The sequence below is a fragment of the Bos grunniens genome, chromosome 12 (genome assembly GCF_055505025.1).
Source record: "Bos grunniens cultivar Pamir isolate PY7600 chromosome 12, Bosgru_T2T1.0, whole genome shotgun sequence".
NCBI lineage: Eukaryota > Metazoa > Chordata > Mammalia > Artiodactyla > Bovidae > Bos > Bos grunniens.
The window spans coordinates 69,775,946-69,795,558 of NC_141176.1; the positions used below are offsets into that span (position 1 = coordinate 69,775,946).

The window sequence follows — 19,613 nt, forward strand, 5'->3', positions numbered from 1 at the left end:
CCTTGCGTTTCCCTTCTCTCTCCATCTTCCCCATTCACCCACGTGCTCAGTCTCCACACCCGGACACTAGCATTGACTTCTTTCTCTTCCCTCAGATCCCACGTTCAATCCATCACACAGTCCACTTGGCTCCATGTTCTTCTCGATCCCAAATCCAACCATCTTACCATTTCCACTGCTACCACCTTAGCCTAAGCCACCAGAGGGCAAAATTATGAGAGCGATGTCTGGAGATCTAACCTAGATAGTTGCTAACTAACACAATTAGCACAGTGTATCTTTTATTTTTCCATGCCTCCAATTCCTATGTAATAAGATTTCCTAAATTAAATGCTATTTGTTGAAATGCTTCGTTTTTCTCACTAGGCCTTTTCTCAAAGACTCCCCTCAGGAAATCTTGTCAATATTCCAAAAGCTGAGAAATTCTGCAACCTAACCTGACAACTTCTAGGCAGTCTAAATGAAAGGCTGATTTTATGATTAAGGGAATCCAAAAATCCAGGGAAAAAAATCTGTGACATAGGGGAAATGACTGTGTTCTTGAACAGTGAAATTTGAAGCCTTGCCTAACATCTGAATTATTTTTCTGGTTTTTCATCTTAATGAAAAATAACAATTCAAACAAACTTTTAATATGAAAATATAAAATTACTATATATGTTATTTAATAGCACATTCTAAAAGTGTGGGTCCATACTGGAGTTACTGTCAAGAATAAGAGGAAAAACTAACTAACTGGACATTACTATCATGTTTTACATGGAAAGATACATTGAAAAATGGAAAATAAATGGAAATAACTGAAATAACACAGGAGAGCGTCTTACCATTATCTTGTCGCTATCAATAATAGTATTCAATCTGTGTGCTATGGTTAGCACAGTGCAGTGGGCAAATTTCTCACGGATTTTTTTTTGTATTAACTCATCAGTTCTAGAAACAAAGAAGTTGAAGTTATTAGTTTGGTAAAGACAGAAAGAGCAGACTTCAGAAAAAATTACCACATAATATTTTCATAAGACTTTTAAAAATCAATACTTTAAGACATAATCTTGCTCGTCAAAAACTGAGTAGAAAAAAGTCTCTTTAAAAGACTTTTTATAAAACAATGTAAAACAGTCTTCCTTAGAAATTTCCTGAAACTATCAGGAGCTGGACTAGAAATCAAACTCTCTTAGGATGCCTCATAACAACATTAACACATTTTGGTATCTTTCTCTGTTTTCTAAAATTAATGTGATCAAGAGATAAATGTGGGCAAAAGAGAGCACTTAGAACATTTCTCAGCAATATTCCTTTATTTTCCTTTTACCACATTTAAACTTCACATTTCAATTTCATGGGCCAAAGCTCTGTACCTTGGATCCACATTGGCCGTGGCTTCGTCAATAATCAATACCCGATTTTTCCTGAGGATAGCCCTGGCAAGGCACACCAGTTGTCTCTGTCCAACACTAAAGTTTGATCCGGATTCTGCTAATTCAGTATCCATTTTACCAGGAAGATCTTCGATGGCTTCCTTCAGTTGCACCTGTGGATACAGAAAGAAGGACATTTTCCTAAAGGTACTACTACTAAAGGGGACAAGCCTCTTAGACTTAGTGCTTTGAGGTCATCAGGACTTCTTACATGTCCTACATGTACAGCCAGGTGATAGGGAGAGCTCCTTCATATCAGCAAGGAAGACAGTGGAGTCAGTGAAGGACAGAAAGGTCTCAGTGACCTATCCTGCCACAGGACACCTACTGGGGACCTCACCTAGGGACTGGTTCAGAAAGTCTCTCAAAAAATGAAGCTGTTTCTCTCAGTGTGATTTAATCGGGATCTTTATGGCTGACTCAAGTTTCCCAAACTACATCCTGCAGTGGAGTCAGTACTTTACAGAGAAAAAAAATGTTTTTAATTCCTACAGGAAGTATGGTTCTCTAAAGACATAATCCTACAAAGAATTCATTTTGGAAGGTCTGAAAGTTTAAAAAAAAAAAACTCAAAACAATGACTAACTGTACAGCTGTAACCCTTAAGCCTATTCAGGGGGCTTCTTTCCCAAGTTTAACACTATACTACTAGGCCACTCAAGGCTGTTTAACTTCAACATCATGAAAGTTTCATAATGAATGAAAATCTTGTGAAACACAAGACACAACATAATGTTTTATTTCCCCCGCCTATGGGAGTGGATAGTGTTTAATCTATTGTTACAAGATTAACCAGTATTACAAAATTAAAAAGAAATAAAAAAAACTTTGACTGCCAAAGATAATCTGCTTTCAGAAACTAGAATTACTGTCAGGAAATTGTGACACCTCAGAATCAAAATGCTCAGAGTCGAATTCCATATAAATTGCAGATTTCAGAGCCTGGAAGACTGACACTAAATGACAAAAGGTACAAATTCAAAACAACAATGTGAGCAATTGGTCACTGGGATTTGTACAACAATGACAAAAATATGACTGTTTTAAAGGAAATAAGCCACACTTTTCTGAAATGAAGAGATCAAGCAATTATTCAGTAACTATTAAGTGCTGACTTTTTAAAAGCAAAAAACTGAGGCTGGGTCACATGAGGAATATTTAAGAACCTCTGTATGGTTTAGAAACCTAGAAAGAGTTTCTGCCATAAGTAGCTTAGAATCAATTTTAGAACTAGGGCAAATATACAAAATAATTAGTATTAAAATATACAAACCATTAGCACGCTAACAGTCAAAATCTATTTCATGCAAGGGTAAGGAAATTCAAGGAAGTGGTAGAAACTCAAACACAAATAATAGAAAATCCTCTAGAAATGAACCTATCCATATAAAAACTGAGCAGAAGCACCAGGCTTCTTCTGTTACCTGTATTCATGTTACAGCATTAAAATAACATGACTCATAATAAATAATTATTATCACAATCCAAATGTGTGATTTACCATTCTGAAAAAAGTTTTCTGAAACTTCACAGCATTTTATTACCAGAATTTCGTTTATCTTTCAGTTAATAATGAAAAATTACTATTGCCCACACTGAGTAGATATTACCTGAACAGAGGAATACAATGATGCTACAGGTTTCAGTTCAATTCAGTGCAGTCACTCAGTCGTGTCCAACCCTTTGCGACCCCATGGACTATAGCATGCCGGGCCTCCCTGTTCATCACGAACTCCCGGAGTTTACTCAAACTCACGTCCATTTAGTTGGTGATACCATGCAGCCATCTCATCCTCTGTCGTCCCCTTCTCCTCCTGCCTTCAATCTTTCCCATCATCAGGGTCTTTTCAAATGAGTCAGTTCTTTGCATCAGGTGGCCAAAGTATTGGAGTTTCAGCTTCAACATCAGTCCTTCCAATGAACACTCAGGACTGATCCTCTTTAGGATGGACTGGTTGGATCTCCCTGCAGTCCAAGGGACTCTCAAGAGTCTTCTCCAACACCACAGTTCAAAAGAATCAATTCTTTGCCACTCAGCTTTCTTCACAGTCCAACTCTCACATCCATACATGATCACTGGAAAAACCATAGCCTTGACTGGATGGACCTTTGTTAGCAAAGTAATGTCTCTGCTTTTTAACATGCTGTCTAGGTTGGTCATAACTATCCTTCCAAGGAGTAAGGGTCTTTTAATTTCATGGCTGCAGTCACTATCTGCAGTGATACTGGAACCCAAAATAACTATCTGCAGTGATTCTGGAACCCAAAATAAAGTCAGCCACTGTTTCCACTGTTTCCCCATCCATTTGCCATGAAGTGATGGGACTGGATGCCATGATTTTAGTTTTCTGAATGTTGAGCTTTAAGCCAACTTTTTCACACTCCTCTTTCACTTTCATCAAGAGGCTCTTTAGTTCTTCACTTTCTGCCATAAGAGTGGTGTCATCTGCATATCTGAGGTTATTGATATTTCTCCCAGCAATCTTGATTCCAGCTTGTGCTTCTTCCAGCCCAGTGTTTCCCATGATGTACTCTGTATATAAGTTAAATAAGCAGGGTGACAATATACAGCCTTGATGTACTCCTTTTCCTATTTGGAACCAGTCTGTTATTCCATGTCCAGTTCTAACTGCTGCTTCTTGATCTGCATATAGATTTCTCAGGAGGCAGGTAAGGTGGGCTGGTATTCCTATCTCCTTCAGAATTTTCCATAGTTTGTTGTGAGCCACACAGTCAAAGGCTTTGGCATAGGCATAGTCAATAAAGCAGTAATAGATAGTTTTCTAGAACTCTTGCTTTTTCAATGATCCAGCGGATGTTGGCAATTTGATCTCTCATTCCTCTGCCTTTTCTAAATCCAGCTTGAACATCTGGAACTTCACAGTTCATGTACTGCTGAAGGCTGGCTTGAAGAATTTTAAGCATTACTTTACTAGTGTGTGAGATGAGTGCAACTGCATGGTAGTTTGAGAATTCTTTGGCATTGCCTTTCTTTGGGATTGGAATGAAAACTGACCTTTTCCAGTCCTGTGGCCACTGCTGAGTTTTCCAAATTTGCTAGTATATTGAATGCAGCACTTTCACAGCATCATCTTTTAGTATTTGAAATAGCTCAACTGGAATTCCATCACCTCCAGTAGCTTTGTTCATAGTGATGCTTCCCAAGACTCACTTGACTTCACATTCCAGGATGTCTGGCTCTAGGTGAGTGATCACACCATCGTGATTATCTGGGTTGTGAAGATCTTTTTTGTACAGTTCTTCTGTGTATTCTTGCCCCCTCTTCTTAATATCTTCTGCTTCTGTTAGGTCCATATCATTTCTGTCCTTTATTAAGCCCATCTTTGAATGAAATGTTCCCTTGGTATCTCTAATTTTCTTGAAGAGATCTCTAGTCTTTCTTTGAACTGATCACTGAGGAAGGCTTTCTCATCTCTCCTTGCTATTTTTTGGAACTCTGCATTCAAATGTGTATATCTTTCTTTTTCTCCTTTGCTTTTTGCTTCTCTTCTTTTTATAGCTATTTGTAAGGCCTCCTCAGACAGCCATTATGCTTTTTTACATTCCTTTTTCTTGGGAATGGTCTTGATCCCTGTCTCCTGTACAATGTCACGAACCTCTGTCCATAGTTCATCAGGCACTCAGTCTATCAGATCTAGTCCCTTAAATCTATTTCTCACTTCCACTGTACAATCGTAAGGGAGTTGATTTAGGTCACAACTCAATGGTCTAGTGGTTTTCCCTACTTTCTTCAATTTCAATCTCAATTTGACAATAAGGAGTTCATGATCTGAGCCACAGTCAGCTCCTGCTGATCATATAGGCTTCTCCATCTCCGGCTGCAAAGAATATAATCAATCTGATTTCAGTGTTGGCCATCTGGTGATGTCCATGTGTAGAATCTTCTCTTGTGTTGTCAGAAGAGGGTGTTTGCTATGACCAGAGCGTTCTCTTGGCAAAACTCTATTAGCCTTTACCTTACTTCATTCTGTCCTCCAAGGCTAAATTAGCCTGTTACTCCAGGTGTTTCTTGACTTTCTACATTTGCATTCCAGTCCCCTATAATGAAAAGGACATCTTTTTTGGATATTAGTTCTAGAAGGCCATGTAGGTCTTCATAGAAGCGTTCAGCTTCTTCAGTGTTACAGGTCAGGGCATAGATTTGGATTGCTGTGATATTGAATGGTTTGCCTTGGAGATGAAGAGAGATCATTCTGTCATTTTTAAGATTGCATCCAAGTACTGCATTTTGGACTCTTTGGTTGACTATGATGGCTACTCCATTTCTTCTAAGGGATTCTTGCCCACAGTAGTAGATATAATGGTCATCAGGGTTAAATTTACCCATTCCAATCCATTTTAGTTCACTGATTCCTAAAACGTTGACGTTCACTCTTGCCATCTCCTGTTTGACCACTTCCAATTTGCCTTGATTCATGGACCTAACATTCCAGGTTCCTACGCAATATTGCTCTTTATAGCATCGGAACCTGCTTCTATCACCAGTCATATCCACAACTGGGTGCTATTTTTGCTTCGGCTCAGTCTCTTCATTCTTTCTGGAGTTATTTCTCCACTGATCTCCAGTACCATACTGCAGGGTAGTTAGGATATTAATTCACTAGGTCACTAGTAGAATTTGAACCCTTAATGTTAACTTCTAGTTCAGTGCTCTGCTAAGGACAAAACCATGTTATCTAGTTGCTTTGGGTTCTAGGGAAAAAGCCAAAAAATGTGAAGCATTATACTGCTGGTTTTCATTATCATCAGTACACATATTTTAAGTGCACCAATGTCATCAACATTCTTCTAGGAGGTAAACAAAGCCTGTTAAACTGATAGGCTCCCATTAATTACCTGCAATGCTACAAAGGTACACACACAGGAACTGATGTTAACATGTTAATTACACTACATAAATTACCTCTTCTAAGGCATTCCACAGTTCCTCATCTGAATGCTCATTGAAGGGGTCCAGATTCTTCCTCATTGTTCCAGTGAATAAAACAGGTTCCTATATACCCCAAAATAGGAAATGTTATTTCAGTAAACTACTTTTGTCTTACACAAATGCTTACAGAAAATAACTTAAATTCAAAAATTACCCAACATTCATTATAATCATTAATAACAAGGTTACGGGACCTTCGCTGTGTCACGTGGCATGAGGGCTTAGCTGCTCCACGCCATATGGGATCCTAGGTGCTAAATTGCAGATCGAAACCACATCCCCTGAATTATAAGGCAGATTCTTAAGCTGGGCCCACCAGGGCAGTCCCAAGAGGTGTTTGTTTTGATGAAGTGATCTGCTTTTCATATTATACTCTAGAGTCATAACTTAAGCTAATCTATGGAATAAATTGGTTTTGAAAGGCAAGACTTTTTGGATGTGCCTAGTGGTCCAGTGGCCAAGACTCAGTGCTCCCAATGCAGGGGGCCAGGGTTCAGTCCCTGGTCAGGGTACTAGAGTCTCACCTGCTGCAACTAAGGATCCTATGTGCTGCAACAAAGCAAGCGCACAGCCAAATAGACTAAATAAATACTATTTTTTAAAAAAAGATAGACCTTCCTTCCTTCCTTGAGCAATAAAAGGTTCCACAGGATCAACATGTTTGGGAACGGTGTTTGGGTGGTTCCAGAGAAAAGGAACGGGGACCCCATTTGAAGTTCAATCACAGATTTCATAATAAGGGCCTCGCTCCATTGTCATTTCCTTCAACTTCTTCTCTTTGGAAATCTTGTTGGAGTGAATGAGTCTCTCCAAATACTAGGGGACTAAAACGAGATTCTTTGCAGAAAGAAGGATCCTTCACTTCTGAACCCTTGACCAAGGCCTGTAGTTGATTTATGCTAAGTGTTAAATGGACCCCTCAGACACTCTATAGGCTTCAGGGGGATTCTGCTAATTGTCACCAATTCACTGTTGACTGTCACAAAAAGAAAAGAAATTAACATCTCAAAATGCTATAAGGGTGCTCACCTAAGTCTATATTGTTGCTCTCAGAGGATATAGTTGGCAGCATCTATTGTTTATTTAGCAGCAATGGAGGAGAAACAATTGCTTTGTACCTAAGAATATTTCTGTTTGCTATGACATGTCAAAAACATATTTCAAAATCAGTAAAATTTCAATCAAAACTTGTGGAATGAAAAGAATGATTGAAGCTATAAAGACAACAGGCAATTTGTGAACAGTGTCTGTTTAAATATGTCAATGTATTTTATGTGTGGTGATCATTTTGGTTTCTACTCACTCTACTTTCATCCACTTGACAAATACGAAACCATTATATTATCTTCAAAAGGTAACAAAAGTGCTCACAGTAGACACATACTCCGAGGGCAGACAATGGTCAGATTAATGATCATTTCTGACAGATATTATTATTAAAGTACCCACTTATAACCAACAGAGTTAATAATCATATAAATAAGTGTTGTAAAACTATTCTGCAGGCAGAACACTTCAGTGCAGAGATTTATGGTAGGACCTACAAGCTTCATGAAAATATACACTAAATTTATTAGGCTAAGAATCTTCTTTTCTGAAGGCACAGAATTAAACCTCACTTAATAAAAAGTAGCTGGCACAGTACAGTTGAAGAACAAACACTCTTGTACAACGTAGTATTTTAAATGAAGCATCGGTTTCCAATCTGTTTTTCATCAAGGTTTAAAGTCAGATGTAATCCTTTGTGCCATATTCAACAGTAACTTTTTCCTTCGTTATGAATATGACACGAGTTCATATTAGGTGTGTGACCCAAAAATGGCCACGCTGAATCACACCATTTAGTTTAGTGATACCCTTGACACAACAGAAAGACTAAAAAACGGCAGTCTTAGTATAGGCTGCTGGAAGAAAGGATTGTCACCTTTGTAGGATAACAATCCTACAAAGAAACCCTACCTACTAAACTTCTAACGCTTAAAATGACCCAGGACCAAGACAAAAAGTGTACAAACGGTAACAAACAAGACAAAATAAAGCACAATCATTTCAGTCCCAAACTAAGACTATCATGAGTGGCTACTACTAAGAAATTAACACAACACTGTAAATTAACAATTGTTGTGGTTTAATCACTAAATCGTGTCTGACTCTTTCACGACCTCACAGACTGTAAACTTGCCAGGCTGCCCTGTCCATGGAACTCTCTAGGCAAGAATACTGGAGTGGGTTGACACCTCCCTCTCCCGGGGATCTTTGCAACCTAGCGATTGAACCCGCATCTCCTACATTGGCAGGCGGATTCTTTACCACTGAGCCACCAGGGAAGCTTCATAAATCAACTATGATTTAATTTTTTTTTAAAAAGTATCTACTGCTGCTGTTTACTGGTGTCCTAAAGCTCTGTTCTCTTTTCGAATCTGAGGACTTTTCATAAGTGGAAACTCATCTCCCTGTTTCAAGAATAAGAGAAGCACCTGAAGTCACTTTAAATTTTGGTACCCTCATCTTTTTTTTTTTTTTAGATCCTGGAGCCTCTGAATGAATTAATCATCATCCATATTCAGAAGAAAAGGACATTGTTTGCCAACAAAGACAGAAGAATTTAAGTCATGTAAAGTCCTCTTTCAGGAGCTCCAGGGAGCAGTTCCAAGAAGAAGACTTCAGTGTCAGGAACAAAGGGTGACTACTTTAGGCTAGAATCCAGTTGTATTTCTTTACTAGTAACAGCATATCCTACTCTTCTCTTTCAGTTTAATTCTCAACAAGATAAAAAGGGAAAGAAAACCAGAAAACCACGGAGAAGTCAAAGAGATAGCTCTGGTTCACCTTCTTCAACTTTACTGAAGAAAACGCAAGGAACAGAAATACCAAAAGAGCAGAGGGGGCTGTTTAGAAAATACCAAGCTTTTGCTTTGACAGAGAGAAAAACTATTAAATATAGGAAATGAATCTAATCATAATTAAGATGATGGCTGCTGATCTGTGCTGACCTCTGGGCTACAATCATAAACACTGAATTGACATGGAATCCCTCTTCAACAGAAAACATTTCCTTGTGCCATTTTCTGTAGGTACAAAGAACCATCCAAAGAGGCTCATATTAGCGATTAGACTCGGGGTAACTTATTATTCTTCCCAAGACCCAAGTTTCCTTACTGGCAAAAGGGGCTACTGGTGCAAGGCTGATGTGTGAAGCTGGAACAACAGTGATTAACACTGACCAGGAGCCCAGCCCAACAGGGGACAGGGAGGGGCAGGATCTATCCAACTGCAAGCTCAGTCCACGGATCAGAAAGTCAATTTTGTGCCTTGTGACTGTCATTTTATCTTTTATATTAGCTGGAACAGAATGGATATCCTAGATGGTTTTAAAATCCATTTAAAAAAAGAGCAAAGCTAATTAGAAGAATGGGGAGTGAAAAGCAGCATAAAGGGTAATAATGTTCTTTTAAATTTTTGTGTGTGTGTGTGTGGACATGAAATCATAATACAAAGCAGTTCTACTGTGGATGACAGTCAACAGGGTATTGAAGTCCTCACAGGGTGATCAGCTGCTCAGGCTCTGGAGTTGGGAATCACCATAAAATACATACGAAATTCAGGCTCTGGTGCTTACTTGCTAAGTGGGTTAAGCTCATAGTGCCTCAGTTATCAAATCTTTCAGATAAGGAAAACAAGAGAATTATGAGGATTAAGGAGGAGAGGGTAGGAAAGAGGCCAACGTGTGTTAAGAATTCCACAAGTGTTAGGAATTATTATTAATACTGTGTAACTTGTCAGGGGCTGCAATAAAAACTAGAGCAATAGAAATAAGAGACAGAAGTCATGTCTTCAAGGAGAGCAAGACAGCTGTCAAGAATGTTGAAAGCATTGAGAAAAATGCCAGAAGTCTTCGTGGGGGACTGAAAAGTATGACTGGGGTACAGGGTGATCGTCAGGAAAGAACCTGGTGGGAGGGGAGCCAATAACTAAGAGAAAAAGTGATATTCTTTCCTCTTGCTCCTTGGAGAAAAGACATTTCATAGATTTTTCAGTTAGGCTTTTCACTAAAACTCTACTGCATTGCTTTTTAATTTTGCTTCGCTCTTTAAATTTCTATAAACAATGTGGTTTACATTATAAGCAATAAAAGTAATGCAAATCACCAAGGACTACAAAAACATGAAAAGAAAGAGCAAAGCCTTTCCAAAATGTGTTAGTCTTTTAGAAATAACACCTGAAAGGTCAGTGCCTTCATTCTTAAGAATACGTATAATTACTATTGACTGACTGGTGCCAAGAATCAGCCATGGGCCACAAACATTTTCTAATCTAAGTTACATTTTTAGTGTTAGTCACTCAGTCATGTCCAAATCTCTGTGACCTCATGGACCATCAGGCTCCTCTGTCCATGCAATTCTCCAGGCAAGGGTACTGGGGTGGGTAGCCATTTCCTTCTCCAGGGGATCTTTCCAACCCAGGGATTATACCCAGGTCTCCCACATTGCTGGAAGATTCTTTACTATCTGAGCCACCAGGGAACCCCACATATTTTAAAAAAGTATTTGTTTAATTTATTTGTTTGGCTGCACCTGGTCTTTGTTATGGCATGTGACACCTAGTTTCCTGAACGGGGACTGAACCTGAGCCCCCTGCACTGAGAGCAGAGTCTTAGCCACTGAAGCACCAGGGAAGTCCTTAGTCATATCTCACAACAAATCTGTGTCACATTAGTTTCTAGACCTGGTTCAAGGACCAGGACGCTGGACCTCCAGACAAGTGACTTCCTCAAGGCTCTACAGTCCTATGAGACAGAGCAGGAATTAAAAGGTGGCTCCTGTTGACACTCAGTCTATGCTCTATCCATGGCTGCCTCCTGAATAATCTCCTGGGACACTTTACACAAACATTCTCTTTTATCAAATAGCATTGCGCCTCAAAAACAAAGACATAGAGAGTGAAAAAATAAAGTTCTGTGTTTACAATGGTTAGTGATCATTATCTACATGGATACAAAGCTTAGCACTGTTTTGTAAGCACGCTCCCTGGAGTGTGTACACAGAGCATGCTCAAACGTAGGGTGGAAACTGATGGAACAGAACCAAAACGTGGTGATGTCAAGGGATGTTTAGTCTTTGCTCAGATGTGCTTCCAAAACATTATTGGCAGAGTCAAGAATCATCTAACGTTATTTCTTTATTTATAGAGTTCTTTTATGTACACAAGCATACAACCTTTTCTTATTAAGAAGCATTAAAAGTAATACATGGCACGTTTCTGAATCCTTTTATCCAAGGACATAAAAGTACTTAACAGACACACCCATTATGTCTTAGAACTAATCTCATTTGGCCCATTTCAGAGATGGGTAAAATCAAAACTTAAAAGTGGGAATCTAGAAACATTTATTTTCTACATTAATCACCAAGTCAGCCACCAAGAACTGACTGCTCTAAGTACTTCAGGTAAGAATCCACCTGCCAATGCAGGAGACTTAAGAGATGCAGGTTGGATCCCTGGGTTGGGAAGATCCCTTGGAGGTAGACATGGCAACCCACTCCAGTATTCCTGTCCAGAATCCCATGGACAGAGAAGCCTGGCAGGCTGCAGTCCATAGCATCGCACAGAATTGGACATGACTGAAGTGACTCAGCACGCACACACACCAGCAATGCACAAGGATTCTAATTTCTGCACATCCTTGTGAACACTCGGTTCTTTTTTTTTTTTTTCTTAAAAATTGTTGACATCTTTAGAGGTATGAGGTGGCATTTCATTGTGGTCTAAAAAGAATATCTTGATTCCAAAAGGACTTATACTAATTCCAGGTATTTTAGAGGACAGGGAGCAACAGTTGTACAGTCATAAGACACAAGTCCATGTTCTCCTTCCTTTGGGTGCCATGTTCTATATGCTTCCTAATAACATTTCAGAGCTTATTATACCCGCATTCCAGGAAGCACATTTGCCTGGCTCTTCATCTCTCTTTTCTATGGTTCTCTTAAAGGTAGCTATTTTTCTCAGCATTCCTTGATGGTCAGCTGATTGTAGAGAATTTTTTTAAAACACCGAAGATAAAAAAATAAACCAGCAGGTTTATCATAGCAGAGGGCAGATTAAAGATGAAGGCACAGGGTCTATGCTGTCCTTGGCTATATACATGGAGGACAGTAACTGATCAATAGACATCCTCTGCATTATTTTAAGTGGATGAAACATAAGGAATGACAAGAGCGTCTACTATGCAAATAATCAAGCACTCCTTAAAAAGCATACATATTTAAGACGTTAAAAAAAAGGAAGAATCAGAAACCAGGAAGAGATGGTTAATTCAATGTTCCACCAACACAGAAGCCATGTACTGGGCCTAAGTGAATCGATCCACAAGAACTTACCTATTTAGTCCTCACAGCAGCTCGAGGAGGTGGTACTGTTAGCTGCCTTGTAAGGGACAGGACATGGAATTCCATGCCCTGTGCTTTTCCTCACTATTCTGTACTGCATACCTGGTTAAAACCATTTACTAACGGCTAATTTCTAAAACTTTGCCTTGTCCATCTATACACACTGTAATTCTCAAAGTCCTACACTTTCACAGAAAGCCTTCAACTCTAAAGACGCAGCTTATTTCCTATAGCAAAATTCCATCATTAAGACATTTAAGATGCCTGTTTTTCCCGACAGAAACCTTTCATATGTTAAACAAACCGTTTATAATTGTGTTCCCAGAATTATGTGCTTATCAGTGGGCAAAATAGTAGTACCTGAAGAAGCTTAAATCCAGAAATCTTATCAGGAAAAGTTATTAAACCATACACACACACAAGAAACAAACTAACAACACAAAAAAACCTGATACCTGAAAAAGTATCTGTGAAAATACCTGTACTTAAAAATATGCTCTACCGGGGGAAAAAGAATCAACACTTTCATCCAACTACAAAACAAGAAATCAAAAGAAATTAAACTTTAGATGGTGTATAAAAAGAACATGTGAAAATGCTCTGATGTGCATACCTGAGGTATAATTGACATTTTCTTCCTTAAATCATGAAGACCAATTTCAGTTGTCAAGATCTTATCAATCCAGATTTTACCTTCAGGCTCCGACAATCTAAAAAGGGCAGCGATGAGGGAACTTTTTCCAGCTCCTGTTCTTCCCACAATGCCAACCTGTAAAGAGATCCAGGAGGGATTAAGAACTAACAATATGCAACAAACCTAGGAAAAACCCTAGTTGCTGAAGATGAATTTTAAAAGTTCTACTGAGTGTAGTCTCTCTAGTTCCTCAACTGTGGCACTGTTGAGATTCGGGGTCAGGTAATTCTTTGCTGGGGAAGGGAGGCTGTCCTGAGAATTGTAGGATGACCAGTAGCCATGGAGTCTACCCACTTGATGACAGGAGCATGCGCCAGATGGTGGAAACCAAAAATTACAGACAATGACAAATGTGCCATGGTTAAGACCCCTGGTTCGAAGAACAGAATCAGTCCACTCACTATCAGCAAAAAGTCAGAAGCTTTCCAAGTGTTCCATTAGAATTCAACTTTTACATTAGTTGTATTCCTAGTGTCTAGATATTTTAAACATTGAGAATTATGTGAGCAATTTTGCAGATATGTCAACAAGTCAAGTCAGAAGTCTTACATACAAACAAATATTCAGATTTCCAGATTTCTTTCAGTTAAGAGAAGTATTCTTTCGTAGACAAACTAAATCACTTCCAGATAATAAATACCTTACTAATGACTAGTCTTGAAAGGAAACATCTTAAAATTTTAAAACCCAAGTCTCAGTGTCTTAAAAGGCAGTAGCCAGGTAGACAAAACACACATAATGAGGTCAACAAAAACAACAACACAAACAACACTTTCTATTTATATGGGACCTTTCATCTCAGGACTTCAAAAGACATTTTACAAACCAATTAATACTTATAATTAAACCCTGGAAAGATACGTGTCAAGTATCAGCCAAGTTATTAAAATCTAAGCAAAGAGAAATTAAGTGCATTAACAATAAGATCAAAGATTCAATATAATGCATGTAAAATGCAGATCGGGAGTAAAACTTCACTGTAAAAACTGGTTAGTTGTCCGAATTCAAACATGTATGCAGAAATCCATCTTTTTTACCAATTAGATGGCAGACTACATATTCCCTGGTGGGGCATATTATATGCTTTCACGTGTGCTAAGTCACTGCAGTCGTATCTGACACTCTGTAGCTCGCCAGGCTCCTCTGTCCGTGGGATTCTCCAGGCAAGAATACTGGAGTGGATTGCCATTTCCTCCTCCAGGGGATCTTCCCAACTCAGGGATCAAACCAGCATCTCTTCATTTCTATCACTGACAGGTGGATTCTTTACAACTAGCGCCACCTGGGAAGTCCACGATATTAGCCAAACCCAGAGGGCATAGCCAGCACTGGCAACTTGTGACCAGCAGTGCCCCCTCTGCGGGCTTCTGAAGTTGGCTTTATTGACGTTTGTGTTTTGTCTTCATCATCATCTCCCTCACCACCAAGCTCGCACTCACACAGAGGGGGACGTGCTTTTCACTCACTTGTAAATAAATTTTAAAAACAGGGCAGAACCAAACCACTTTGAGCACTGATTATACTATGGTAACTTGACTTAGTTTCTCATTAAATACTTCCAAAGTTTCAAACCTTAAGTCTGTAAAGACAATAATTCAATTTCAAAAATTTAACTTTAGACACATTAACAGAAAGAAAAGTGGCTTTTCTTTGTACCTATTTTGTACGATATGATAAATCCCGAGTTATATAATATAGATGGGACACTTTCTGCATCTAGGCAGGTCCTAGGGTCGCAAGAGTCGGACACAACTGAGTGATTTTGACTACTTGACTACTATGCTACTCATATTGGTGGTGGTTTAGTCGCTAAGCTGTGTTCGCCTGTTGTGACCTCATGGGCTGCAGCCTGCCAGATTCCTCTGACCATGGGATTCTCCAGGCAAGAATACTGGAGTGGGTTGCCATTTCATTCTCCAGGGGATTTTCCCAAATCAGGAATTGAACCTGGGTCTCCTGCGTTGCAGGCAGGTTCTTTACTGAGTCACCAGGGAAGCCCATGCTATTAATATCTATCCGCTATACTGAAACTGATGCATCTGTGTAAACTGGGATATTTGTAGACTTTGGGTAAATAGCCAAGATGTGGCAGGGGACACTGAGGGCTGTGCAGGGCTATAGGAATGCAACTTCAACACTCTAGTGAGGAGAAGTAAGAAAAGAACAACTCAAATAAAACCCAGACCAGGCTATCTCTACCGTTCACTTATCAAAACTATCATCTGAAAGTCTTTCCCAGGTCACCAATGGGTTTTCCGAATTGCCCATGGAGAGTGCCACCAGTGTCACTGAAATTTACATTCCTGAAACCAAAGACATTCAGAGAAACTCTTTACAGAGGTCTTGCTCAAATGCAATGCTGAGAAAAGAGGGCTCTTTGGGCCTGAGACTCTGCATTTCTGAGAGGCTCCCAGGTGTTGTAGGTGCTGCTGGCCCTGGCAACACAGTCTGAGTTGCAAGGAATTAGGAAGCTGGGACAATCTGGGAGTGAGGGGAGGGTTTGCTGAGGATATATTATGTAAAAAGGAGAAAGGTAGGAAACTAATATTTTTGCACATTATAGCAAGGTCTAGTAAGCATCTGTAAAAATGTATTATCCAAGTAATAGCTCCGAGCGAGAAAAAAATAACAAACCAAAATCAATCTACCTCTAGAGCTGGAAAATGCTTTAAAATGGCCCAGTACTTTCTAAAATGATCAAATCAACCACAAAATCATCTAAATGAAAAATGCAGCCCGTGTTCAGAATCTACTCAGGAAGTCTACGGTGCTATTTACCTCATTTTGGTTCTTTATTTTTACTTACTATTTCTTCTATGAATTAGAAAGCAGCATAATTAATTTTTATTAATCTTTCCCATTTACTTCTGGGAATCGGGGCAGCAAAGAAAATGAGAGAGAGAGAATTAAAGCCCCAGTTGTGCTGGGCTGGCTCATTCCCACATCCCCCCCATTCCCAGCTCTCAATCAAATCCAGCACGAAAGGGGCATCCTGGAGTGACGGGGGCTGGGCCAGGTGAGCAGGTGGGCAAACCAGGGATGCACGCAGGTAGAGTGTAAGGACTTCATGAGCACACTGCCCGAGTGTCATCTCCAAACACAGAAATGACGCTAACAGTGACACTGACAATGGACTGAGACACCGATCAAAAGTCACATTATTGCAGTTTTTAATTCACTCTCCAGACTCAGTTTTCCTACATACATTTTAGAAGCTCGGATAGACCTATGACTTGGGGATTTTAAGATGGAAGAATGCATGTAGCTGTATTGCAGTTTCTTAGATAATTCATATTTTATGGCATTTGGGGGAAGTTAAGATGGGTAAATTAACAGAAAATATGTATACAACAGGAAATATGGTGGACACAATGTCTGCGAGCAAGCAAACCTCACTTCCTTCCCAACCTACGAGCCAGCTTTTGCTGTGTGACTAACTGAAGCTTCTCCGTGCATATCATTTGGGCGTTAAATTGAATACTCTTTCGCGTCACAAGGGTATCATTCATTAAATTACAGCTCCCGTCCACTAGATGGGTCTGTGGTGGGAAGAGTTTTAAAGAGCAGTTAAATACCAAGTATTTAACACGGTAGGTAATAGGTTATTTACGCAGTTGTGCTGTGTGTGTGTTTTGGTTACTTGGTTGTTCACAGCTATGTGTTACTCATTCACTTTCCCAGCGAGGAGTCTCTCAGCACACTCTGTGTGCCCTGAAAAATACAATTTTGTGGGGGAACAGAGATAAAAATAAGATGCTCTCTGATCTTTAAGAAGCATTAGGGATCTGTGAGATACAGACCCCAAATTACAAAGTGTGTCAAAGATGCCATCAATTAACTGTGGTAAAGTACAGATAACGTAACACTTACCAACTTAGCCATTTTTACGTTTAGTGTTAAGCGCGTTCACTTTGTTGTCCCTCCAGAATATTTTCCTTGTAAAACTGAAACTCTGTATACATTATACAACAACAACCAATCCCCCTCGCTCAGGTCATGGCAACCACCATCCGATTTTCTTTCTGTATGGATCTGAGTACTCTAGGAAATCCCAAGTAAGTGGAATCCCACAGTACTGGTGTCTTTTGTGTCTGCCATATTATCATTTAACCTGATGTCCCGAGATCGGGATTTTCTTCCTTTTTCAGGCTGAATGTTTCACTGTGAGGATACACCACATTTGTTTATCCATTCGCCTGTCACTTTCTTTAGACGTAAGACACTGAGGAAGAACTGAGTGTCTTGCAGAAGCAGATGCGCTAGAGTCAGCTCAGAAAATGAGGAGCCGTTCATCGGGTAGGTGCCGAGGGGAAGGGTCTCTGAGGAGGAGGGCAGCATGTGCAGTGGGAGCCGGGAGGACAGCAAGCTTTGGGAGAGCCTACAGACGACCTGAGTGCTGGGAGTATGTGAACATCAGAACCTGAAGCTAGAGGGGAGGTGGGGCACGAGGTAGGCAGGGAAGAGGTTCCTACCACCTTGTCGACTCTCACTAAGTCTCTTTTCCAAGAGCCTGCCCTGGTTCCCACCGACAGACTGATCGAATCTTCACGCACATAGGATGAAAAGACTTCCCCCCGACACACCGCTCAGGAAGCCAATAGCAGATGCAGGGCTAAATGTTCACAGGGAAACTATTACAGAACAAAGTGGCTGAAGCAAACCTTTTCTTTTGATTTAATGAGTGCTGTCAGGTGCTTCAATACCAGAGGCCCATCTAGGCTATATGAGAAGTTCACGTTGTCAAAGATGATCACGCCTTCATGGGGCCAGGACGGCAGCGGGCGTTTTTGGTATTCCCAGGGCGCTTCCTTTTCCAGATCTGTATACTCGATCACCCTTTCTACTGAAATCATCTGAAACATAGGACATCACACGAGTTAGGAACAGAGGGTCTTTGTAACGGATACCAGGTTATAAATGAAACTTCTGCTTTTGTATCTTTATATCTGCATTTCTATAGTTAACAATACCTCAGGTCTTAGCATCTACAAAAGACAGAAGTACTACGATGATGTGTAACCTTTTCATTGTCTTGTAGCACATTTATCATGGCTACCATGTTCAACGTTATATAAAGACTAAATGACCTAGAGAAATTGAATACTCTATGTGACCCAATTTTCATATATGTTTTTAAAACTTATTTGCATTGACATACTTGTCAATGAAAACAGTATGTATGGACAGAAATCATTACTAATATTTTGCTAGAGAAGGATCATCTGTTGTAGATGAATAGAACTGGATGGTCACTACATCTCATTTTAATAATTAGCTACTTTCTATTCTATTAGAGAGTGAAACAGACAAATTTCAGTTTCATCATTTTTCTCTCTTTAGGAGAAAATGAAAATATTCAAAAAAGGAAGCAATTTACATATTGACTGCTGCTGCTGCTAAGTCGTTTCAGTCGTGTCCGACTCTGTGTGACCCCAGAGACGGTAGCCCACCAGGCTCTGTGTCCCTGGGATTCTCCAGGCAAGAACACTGGAGTGGGTTGCCATTTCCTTCTCCAAGGCCTCCTACACAAACCGAACTTGACACCTTTGATAGCACCTTCCAAAAGAAGGGCCATCGGTAAGTTCAGGCATTCAACACATACAAGGAGACATTCTAAAATGGAGATGGTGGGGAATAATTAAATTAATTGAACAAATAAACCTCAAAAATACTAAATTCTTAAACTATTAAATAACAAATGTAAACAAGCCTCTAAGAAATAAGCTGTATCTTCTGCAGGATGTCAGAAACTCCCTCCTACAGAGACATGGATTAAATTTGAAGACAGCTTGTGATGAATATAAAACCAGCTGACGTGGCATACATAACACTGACAAAAGATGTATATATTTTATTTTAAATAAATGTTAAACAGATGCTGGAAGGATCTAACAAACCCTGTTAGCTATGATGTAAAAAAGTTTTAAGAGTTTTTTTTACATAATAATTGCCTTTATGTCATTTAAGGTTAAGGAAAAGGCTAAAAGGTAACATCACCATATTTTCAACTTCAGCACTTTGCCTGACACACCACTGGAACATCCCCATGAGCGTGAGGGCGTAGGATAGCGCCAGACCAACCTGACCAGCGTCCAAAGCTAAATGAGGAAGAAGAAAGGAAACATTTCAGTCCCACTGTTAACCCTGAACTGGACTCCATCTGT

General features: G+C 39.7%; 1 protein-coding gene across 2 annotated transcripts in view; it reads right to left on the bottom strand.

Annotated features, from left to right (window-relative positions):
* Positions 1-19,613, bottom strand: part of LOC147361858 (ATP-binding cassette sub-family C member 4) — a 186,016-nt gene that overhangs the window by 12,097 nt on the left and 154,306 nt on the right. For both annotated transcript variants that reach the window (XM_086328622.1, XM_086328624.1), the window contains 6 exons: positions 19,447-19,547; positions 18,111-18,302; positions 13,369-13,524; positions 6,343-6,432; positions 1,359-1,531; positions 828-933 (listed from right to left, as the gene is read on the bottom strand). In XM_086328622.1, the coding sequence (XP_086184748.1) occupies positions 828-933; positions 1,359-1,531; positions 6,343-6,432; positions 13,369-13,524; positions 18,111-18,302; positions 19,447-19,547 (818 nt within the window). The remainder of the gene's footprint in view (positions 1-827; positions 934-1,358; positions 1,532-6,342; positions 6,433-13,368; positions 13,525-18,110; positions 18,303-19,446; positions 19,548-19,613) is intronic.